Below are 10,568 nucleotides of genomic sequence, written 5' to 3' on the forward strand. Positions count from 1 at the left end.
TGCAACACTTTTCAAATTGTGTCAAAGTATATATCAAATTCATAGGAAAATATTTCATTTTAAGAAATTCATCAATAGCTAAATCACCACGTTCTACTTGAAAATGAGTTACATGTTCTACAATAGATTCTTCTAATTCACCTACAAATTTTGAAAACTTAGGCACCTTATAACCCCTTTGCAACTAAAATTGTAAAACATAATTAGGGAAGGCAGAAACAAAATAAGGTAGATATGCATTTCCCATTTCAAAACCATGCATATTCAAGGCCTGTTTAATCATTTGATTGATCTGAGAATTTTGAATTGCCTCAAGGTCTAAACCTCTGTTTGGGTCATTTTTCCCTCGAAGCATCATATTTCATTGCATATTAATCAAAACTTCATTTGCATTATGATTTCTATTCACCCAAATAGGGTTTGGTTGTTCTCCATCATTCATTAACCATGTTGGGACATTCACTACATTTTCAGAATTATTATTATTATTAATTGGTCTTTATTGTATTGGTATTTCCTGAATTGGTAGTTCTTAGCAAATGATTTAAAATTGATGTCATGTGATTTGTCAAAGTATTGATCATTTCATGATTACTATGAACTATTTGTTGTCTAAAAACCACTAATGTTTCATTAGAAACACCCATGGAGACCATGCTATCGTCTCCTATTATCCTTTCCTTAATAGGAACTCCCAAAATTCATAACTAGTCAGCATCATAAGAATGATTGTTGCCCCCAGGTTCTAGAAGCCTAATGGTTTGCTGACTAACTACAATAGGTGGTATTGTGTTTTGATTTTGAGGCATAGGTAGACTCAATTGTGGCATATTCAATTTGTTAGACAATGGTGGCATACCCCATGGTCTTGTTGTAGAAAATGGTGGTGTGTTTGTAATTGATACTACATTATTTTCAGGGAAAGAAGTTTTGACAATAATTGTCTAGACTTGTGGATGCCTCACATCCTTGTCACTTACATTTATGGGTTTGTTGTTCGGCTGACTAACCATTTCATTACTTACCCCAAAAGATAAGTTTCTTTGATTTTTTCATTGATGCTATTGTCATTAGTAGAAGTGATGGTGGTATTATTATTGTTGTTATTATTTCTATGGTTTCTTTGATTATTTGTTTTTCATTCTTCAACTTCTTAATAACATACAATTCTCGTTAAGACATGTTCTTGGAGTTTTTTTTTTTTGGCTAACTGTCCCATTGGACATGCTAAACTTGAGTTTTTTTTTTTTTTTGGAAAAGTTCATTTTTTTAGTTCCCATGTTTTCGGTTAAACTTAGTTTGGTCCTTATACTTTTAAATTGAATTTGGTCGTTCAACTTTTGAAAATATGTGAATTTGATCCCTCTCCAATTTAAACTTAACATTTATTGGTGATTTTTTATCGTCACAAAATTTAATAAGAGACTAAATTCAAATATTTTTTAAAGTTAGAGGACTAAATTTATCAATTTAAAAGTATAGGACTAAAACAAAGTTTGAACAAAAATACAACACCAAAAAAACACATTTTTCATAAATTATTTGTCATGAAAACACACCACAAGAAAATCATATATAGTGCCCATCATATTATCCAATTACTCCTTAGGGGAAATCTACCACATTGCAATTACTAATAGCACAACGAAATTTTAATAACAAATATTGAAGTCATAGGAGGCCACTTCCAAAAAAAAATTTAATAAAGACCTATGTTTTAGGTCAAAATTGGTAATTTTCTCTTGCTTTTATTTTTGGTACCTCTCCAAAACATATTCCCAAAATCTCTAAATTTTTTTATAAAAAAAAAACTGAAATTGAAACAACTTCAAAATCCTTCATCCAATTACTCTTTGGGATATCTCAAACTAAAAGGATATCTCATTACCATAATAATTGATATTAAGATTAATTAGGGAGCAAAATAAACAGTTAGAGTAGTTAAGATTTGAACCCAAACTTAAGTCCCTAAAATTTTTGGTTTAGGTAAGTCAAATCATAAATCACAATTAACAATAAATCCACATGCAAACTTAAATGATCATGAACCTCGACTCGTTCTCCAACTCATGAAGCATAGTATACATGAAGAAAATAGGCTGAGACATGTGATATTTACTATCATCATCGACTTATCTGCACAACGCATAAGTTCTTAAGGATTTAACAAGTCCATCTCAAATTAATTGAGGTATCAAAATAGACAAGTGGAAAAGTATAAATAATAGAGAAACCCAAGAACAAAGGAGAGAAGGGAATTTTCAGTTTTGGTGAGTCAAATGAGGAGTGAGAGAACCCCTTTTATAGTTAGAAAAAGGTCGCATTATTTCCAATATCATGTGGATAATAAAAATAATGTAATAAAGTTAATTAAACGAAGATAATATTGATATGTTTAAAGGAGGAAACAAAGCCAATTAAAAGTAATATAGCTAATTAAAACGATAATAAGGTATGACAAATGTCATTAAATAAGAAATTATTTTCCAAGTTAAAAGTGTTAACTTGGAACCTTCTAAAACAAACAAAAATAACAACATAATATTACATAATAAAGGAATTAAGTTTCTAAATGATATTAGTAAACATATTATTAACTAGTAAAGCTTGAATGTAATCTTTCATTACCCCTCCTGCATTTGTATAGTTATCTTCGTCTTTGTAAAGCACGTCTATCACGCGTGCAAGGTTGACAATAGGCTTAAGAAAAGTCATTGGTACTTGAGTAGGATTAAGGCATGCCTCATTGATGTCCTTCCAAGCATTGTCAACCATCTTGCGTAGTTGATCAATGGCATCTTTCCTTGAGGTATTGTGTTGCTTTATATAGCATTCAAGGCTTGAGGCAACATGTCCTCTTTCTTGCTCAACCTTACATAAATCAAATAAAAGAAAAGTTAATCGTAATGAAATAAACATTTAACAGTTAGAGTAACAATTGCTAATGGTATTATCAAAATTGTTATTAAGTCTTCCTCTCCTAAATGTTTAAAAATTTTGGAATACAAAATGACTAGCTCTTTTAACATAAGATAAATTAATGTGTCTCATCTATGTTTTTAACTCAAATAATTGTTTTTACACAAATGGTCTTATGAAACCTAATAGCTCAAGTATTTGGAGAGCGGTGCTATTACTACTTCTTCTCAATGCATTTTTTTTATAAAGAGGAGTATTTTATAGGAGTCCCATAAAAAACATTGATTCCATTTATTTATAGTGAAATCAATGTAAAATTCACCAAATATTGGAGAAAATAATTGGTATCTAGTACGTACCTCATTTCCAACAATGTCATCCATGATCCTACAAATTGTTGAAGCAGCTATAACAATGATTGGGTCACTTGTTGCCCATATGAGGATCTCCTCTGTTGTGTCTCTCATGCCAATGTAAGATATGATTATCAGCATAGGGTAACAACTTGATATAGTTGTAACTTGCATGTACTCATCTACTATTGGCGTGTAGTTGCAATGAAACCATCTTGCTTGAGTCATCTGAGCTTGAACTAGTCTTTTCATCTAAAATCAAAATACAAAATTAAGATATTGAGAAATGTGTTCCATACTTTTTTGTTTGATTACAAGAATATTTTTTTAGGCAAGTGTATCTCAAATGATACATATAGGAATAGATGAGAGATTTAGGTTCTAAGGCTTAAAGTTCAAGTTATAATAACAATTTTTAATGGATAAGGAATATACATTTTTTTCCTAAGGAGCTAAAACATCCTATGATTGGATACTAGTACTTCCAAAAAGTAAAGTTAATCAGTCTAAGAAGAAGAAACCAAGAGCCTGCTTGATTTCTACTTTTAAAAAGCTAAAATTTGAAAGTAAATCAAACATGCCAGGACAACTCACATTTTGTTAGCTGCACCATTACACTTGCAGCCAATTCAAATCTCTTATAAAGTTTGGTTATGATATGGGGTTGGTGAAATTATTGTAAGAATAAAGAGAAAAAGTTTCATGTACACCATTAATTTCACTTGACAAAAGATCATCTTTCTACGGTCTTTTCAAAATTCAAAATAAAAAAAGAAAATTTAGAGAATAAGGAAATGTACTTTATAGTTTTGAATGAAAAATATATCAACCAAAATAGAAAAAAGCTCAAATGGTATGAAAATACATTTTACTTAATTTCTTAGTCAATTGAAAAAATAAACAATAAGGGAAAATTCAACGTAACTTTGTAAATTAAAAAAAAAAAAAAAAAAGTTAACCATACTTCTTTCTTAGCGTACTTAATGTAGTATGCTTTTTCTTTCTTTACCATCTCTTCCTCTATCTCTTCAAAACAATCCAAAAGTGTTGTATAACATATTTTCATGTATTCAGGGAGATCATCCAAACAACAAATATCCCACCTGCTAGTCAATAGAAAGTTGGCTTTAATTTATTTGAAGAAATAAAGTGAATATATAAAGTATATGTCATTTTGATGTAGCTAACCTCTCAATTGCATTTGTAAAAAGCTCAAGTTCATCGATTGTTCCATAAGCATCATACATGTCATCAATGATGGTCAATATGCCAACTATTTTTAGCATTATCCTTCTAGCAAGAGAATGTTGCGGCTCAAAATAGACTCCCAAAATCCAAAAGCTACCTTCAACAATCCTATCCCGTACAAAAGGCAACTTTGTTGACACATTTAAATCCTTAATCCACCACCTAATCACCAAATTAAATATTAATTTCTTTAAAAAATGTCTTAGACTTGAATTTATTTATTTAGGGGTTAAGTATACTTTTGATTCCTATATTATACTACTTCTTTTCTATTTTGATCCTTATAAAAGTAATTTTAAGAAAGTCCTTGTAAAAAAATTGTTATTTTAGTCTTCATTAATTTATTGTAGTCTTCAATAAATACTCAATGTTTTCATTCCTGTCCTTGTAATATTTCGAATAATTTTGTATTAGTCTCTACCATTTATGTTGTCAAAGGAACTAACTTAAAATGAACAAAATATTATAAAGACTAAAATGCAAAATTATGTATATTACAAGAACAAAAATAAAACAAAAAAGTGATATATTAATGGAACAAAAGTATATTTAAGCATTTATAAAATAAAATATCAAATTTTAAGGAAGAAATTACTTGGTCACACTGCTGACTTCTTTTTTATGTAGTTTTTGCAGAATATCGAAGTCTACTTTTGCAAAAGATAGCAAATATTTATCATGGGAAGGATCTTCTTGGTAGAAAGAGATATTATATGTTGCCTCCAACCTAGGCATTCCCTTGTGAAATGATTGTACTAGGATGTGTTGCACTTGTGCCTCGAGATAAGGGCTTAATTGGGTGGTTAAAGACTTAGATAATTGAATGTGAGTGAAATTATGTGCCTCTTCAAGTATCTCTTCTCCATGAAATCTTAGTTGAGATGCTTCATACAAGCTCATCATTCCTTGTATATCATTGGCTAGCCTTTCATTGAAGTTTCCAGTTTGGTCCTTAAATTTGTAAAATACATCTGTTTCATAAATAAAAAACACATGCATGAGTTAATTCCAAGTTATATATTTAATTATATAAGGATTATAATTTATATATGCTTGGATGCTATCGTATTTAAAATATAAAAAAAATATAAGTAGTGTTACCCTATAAACCCAATTAATCAACCCGATCCTAGAGGCAAAAAGTTATTTGGAATCAAATAATTCTCTTGGTTCAGTTTAAAAGAGAGTAAGCCCCCATTTATGTCAAATTAGAATGGCATTCATACCTCCGCACGGGTGACTTAATAGCTTTCGAACGTGGTGAGTATATTATTTGCATAAGTCAAAACTATAATTTGTTGTGGTCAATAAAAACATAACAATAAGATGGAAATCTTTTAGTAGGAACAAATATGATGCAAATTTGTATATTAAAAGAACATGATATCATGCAAAATAGGAGTAGTCACTGATGAAGTTCAAATTTAGTATCTTACAAGCAGCAACAACAAAAAAGAAAAACAAGATAAACTATTTTGTACATAATAATATAATTTTATATGATAAATTAATCTAACAATGATATGTAAATAAATTAAAGTATTTTTTAATTTAAAAAAATTAAAACAAAAAAATAAAATTATTAAAAGACAAAAGGGTATTTTAATATTTTTCCAAATATGTAATTATTTAAACCAAAAAATATATAAGATTGTTATCAGACATGATAACAAGCAAGATGATGATAAATATATGATAAAATAAAATTCAATAAAATTGTGTACCCACTACCGTCCTCGGTTCGACGTCAGGCATATTCTCCTCGTGTCCATCGGTGTTCACTAAAAATGGTTATTACTTCTATTTAGTATATATAAAAATAGTTATTTCTCTAAAACAATATATTTTTATATATATTTTTGTCTAATTTAATTTTAAAACTAATTTTAGATGTCATTAAATTGAATCAAACATAAAATACAATAATTCATAACATAAACTCAACCCATTACTATAAAAAAAAATGTGAAGTCTTATAAAGATTAAATATATTTTGAGGAAACATAATTAATTGTTTAAAATTTTTTAAATTGCTGAAAGAGTAGGAGTATTCAAACAAAGAAAATATATTTGATTATAGTCACATGATTATATTTTATTTTATTTTAAATATTTGCAAATGGTATCAGAAATTGATGTTTAAATATTTTATAATTTTCAAATGTTAAAAAAATAAAATCATTCAATTATTTTACAATTATAATCTAAAAAATATTATTCAGTAGGTAATTTAAACTATTTTTTATCAAAATATATTTAATAAATTTATTATAATATATTTTATATATTTTTGAAAAAAATTAACATTAGTATATAAATATCGATTAATAAAAAATTTGTATATATAATTTTTGAACATAGAGTCAAAATATTATTTTTTAATAATTATACTAACTGATTATATTTAAATTATTTTTAGCATAAAATTTTAACCTCAGAATAAAAATTTTATTTAATAAAAATATTTATTTATCACATTATTTAAAATTATTTTATAAAATTTATAAGTAAAGATAATTTTATGGGATTTTAACATACATAAAAATATTATTGATTTTTTGGTATTCAATTGTATTAACTACTCATAGAAAAGAGTTTGTCCTCCAAAATGATGAATTATTGATTAAAATTACTTCTTGATATTTGTGGTTTCTCATAAAAAAATATTTTAAATTATAATATATTACTATATATGTAATAATAATAATAATAATAATAATAATAATAGAGATTTTTGGCAAATAGAATGGTAGATATAATTATTATTATTATTATTATTATTATTATTATTATTATTATTATAATAGAGATTTTTGGCAAATAGAATGGTAGATATCATTTTCCTTATAAGTAAAATATAAAAGAAAAGAAAAGATAAGATAAAAAAGGAAAATTTAAAAAAGAAAGAGAGCAAAAAGTTGAAAAAAGAAGTTTTAAAGAGATTTTTTTTTAGAGAGAGAGTGGCATGTGTCCCTAACCAAATCTTCTTTTATTAAAAGTAAAAGATTTGAAGGGAATTTTTTATTGAGAGAGAGTGACATGTGTCCCTAACCAAACCTTTTTTTTTTTTTTTATTAATAGTAATAGATTAGGTCTTACATTGTTGGGAAAATTTCAAAAATTGAGAAACTTGACACAACCTAACAAAAAGCATATGCATTTCATGATTTGCTAATTAGAGAGAAAGTTTGTGATTTTCATCTTGCATCACAAAAAAAGCTATAGCCAAAAACTAAAGCAAATTTTGTCACCATCATTCTTAACTCACCAAGAGTCTACCAAGTTCGATTACTATTAGTTTTTAGCTACTAGAGATCAATTATAGTTTTTTAGCTTTTTGTTATTTTTATCTAACATAGTTTTGAATTTGATTGTGTTATTTCTATTTAGGTCGGGTGACAATAATCTCCAAATTTGAATTAAATTATTTTACAAAAATTTAATTGGATTTATTTTTCCTATGAAGTTGACTCAACTACACTCTTAGACAAAAACAAAGATATAATGTAATGAAATGTCCCTGTGGGGTTGTACATAAATACTGTAAAATTAAACCAGCTGAATGAGGAATTAATATAAGATCATATATATGACAATTAACCTACAATATATTATTATTAAGGGGAGATAAAGTTACTCCAACAATAATTTTTAAAAAAAGTTATTCTTTTTATATTATTTATTTTCTTGAAATCTAATAATTGTAATTAATGAATAAATTACCTCTGATGATTAGATTCCAACAAAATGCATGATAAGGATAAGAAGTCATTTTTTTAGTTACTCTTGGAATGTTGAAATGTAATTTTTGGTGCAATGTTTATAAAGACATACTTGATGAAATGCGATATCCCCGTTGCCTGAGCAATCGAAAGAGTAGAGCCAGCTGCTGAAGATCATCATCGTGACCTATGATGTTATTGTCCTTTGTTGAAATATCATAAATTTGGAGCAACAGTTCATCAATTTCTTGTTCAAAATGGTAAGAAACACCCAAGCGTTGAATTGTGTCTATAAAATTTAATTTAAAAGACAAATTGTTATTAATCGGAGAAACAAGAATCTTCCTCACGTGCTCTTTTAAAATCTGAACTTGTTTTATTCGGCTATCATCTTCCTGCAAGAAGGTATATATAAGTCTAGCACAACATGAAACATTTATTGATCTTGACAAAAGTCAAAAGTCAAGTTGCATTCTATACTTGACCAATTATAGGCGAATCACCTATTATAGATGCATTCTATACTTGACCAATTACACAATATAATGAATGTATTCTTTTGAGTAATTTTTTCATTCTTTATTATTAATTCAAATTTATTTAAAAAATAAAATTATACAAGTGCATTCCAATGAATAGATTTCACTCATAGTTTTCTCATTTTTTATAATAAATTTCAGTTAATTTTCAGTTAATCATTAAGAATGTATTAGATAAAAATGTTAAATAATATATCACTAGCACTCCTCTCTTTTAAAGCTTGGACACGTAATAGGAATCTAATGTAATTTTATTATGCAATAACAATCTTTCTTTCTATATGATCACGCCTCACATGATTCAACGTATAAAATCTAATGTAATTTTAAAAGTACACTCAATATTTCATTTGAACCATTTTATTTTAGCACATATTATGCTTCTACATAAGATCTGTCAGAATAAAATTCTTACTTTTATAGGAGAAGAGAATCAAAAGAAAAAATGAAGTAAGGTTATTAACATGTATAAGTAAAAAATAATCTTTTAAAGAAGATAATGTAAAAGAGTTTTTAAAAATTATTTCATGTCTGGAGCTAATTTTAACTTATGCTAAAATTCATTCTATTTTTTCTTATTATTTTTTTTAGAAATGATTGTGGAGAAGTTTATTCACACAAATTCATAATAATATATAAATGTTAATTAAGGGGAGAATATGTTTTACACATATATATATATATATATATATATATATATATATATATATATATATATATATATATATATATATATATATATATTTGAAATTTGATATGCATATGATGATGAAATTCAGTAGTTATAACTAGATTCATCCCAAGTAAAATGGATATAGATGTAAAATAAATATTAAAATATATTTGTGATCTCAAATAAATACTTAAATTTTTTGTTTATGTTGTAATAAAAAATTTTCATTTGTTAATAGTTTTTTTAAATAGAGGAACTAATAACAAATGAAAAAAATATCAGAAAATAAATATAAAATTTATTAATTTATTATGGACTAAAAGATTTTAAAAGTCGAAAACAAAATTTTGTTTCATTAGAAAAAAAAAGAAAAAATTCATAGAAAAATAAATATAAAATTTAGATATTTATTAAAAATTACAAACTTATTTTAACATAAAAAAATGCATATACCGTGGAACTAGGAACATAAGAAAGGAAATAATGCCCCCAAATTGTAGGATGAAAATTTGCAGTGCACCGAGTGGAGTTTAAGTCCGGTTTTGCATCATGGGGGACATTAGACATGATTTGCTTTCTAAGAAGTGACGGTTGGTGTAGTGTAGCTTTGCTTTGAAATGTGAACGACCCAACTCAAACAATTTATAGGGAACGGAAGAGAAGATATGTAGATTTTAAGTCATTAATGAGTAGGCCAGACTAATTTAAATGATTTTTATTGAGTTATTGTAATTAATAGCGTTTAATATTTATTTTAATTAAAAATAAAGTAATATAGATTTTTCAGTCGCCTTACAACACATTGTTTCCTCTTGACTTTTGTATAGCGTTTTGCGATGGAGAAACAAGTGTGTTCAATAAGTATCACTGTCAAGAAATTTAGATTAATTGGTTGAACAATAAAGTATAAATTATTGTAAATTCTCTTATACTTAATGCTATAAATATATTGAAGTTGGTGCAGGTGTTAACGTGTACGAGGTTAAGATACCACAAAACTGGTTTCATTTAATCATTATCGTCGTGGATTTCTAACCCTCTACAATGCATTGCTCGAGCTAGGGGGACGTGACATATGTGGTAGCCAAGGTTTTATGAAATTGTCGGAGGCTGT

General features: G+C 26.8%; 1 protein-coding gene across 3 annotated transcripts; it reads right to left on the reverse strand.

Moving 5' to 3' along the window:
* Positions 1-2,443: 2,443 nt before the first annotated feature.
* Positions 2,444-10,053, reverse strand: TPS13 (terpene synthase 13). Of its 3 annotated transcripts, none has more exons than XM_041007133.1 (7): positions 9,908-10,053; positions 8,355-8,637; positions 5,116-5,491; positions 4,461-4,628; positions 4,237-4,378; positions 3,279-3,524; positions 2,444-2,871 (listed from the first exon to the last, which is right to left on the reverse strand). In XM_041007133.1, exons 1-7 carry the CDS (start codon positions 10,019-10,021, stop codon positions 2,569-2,571), a joined length of 1,632 nt encoding a protein of 543 aa, XP_040863067.1. In that variant the 5' UTR covers positions 10,022-10,053; the 3' UTR covers positions 2,444-2,568. The 3 variants fall into 3 exon arrangements, with proteins under 3 accessions (XP_040863067.1, XP_040863066.1, XP_003541032.1); XM_041007132.1 differs by having other exon boundaries at positions 2,446-2,871; positions 4,461-4,682; XM_003540984.4 differs by having other exon boundaries at positions 2,448-2,871; positions 4,237-4,375; positions 4,461-4,682.
* Between the last annotated feature and the right edge of the window lie 515 nt (positions 10,054-10,568).

This window comes from Glycine max, chromosome 12 (genome assembly GCF_000004515.6).
Source record: "Glycine max cultivar Williams 82 chromosome 12, Glycine_max_v4.0, whole genome shotgun sequence".
In the NCBI taxonomy this organism is placed as follows: Eukaryota; Viridiplantae; Streptophyta; class Magnoliopsida; order Fabales; family Fabaceae; genus Glycine; species Glycine max.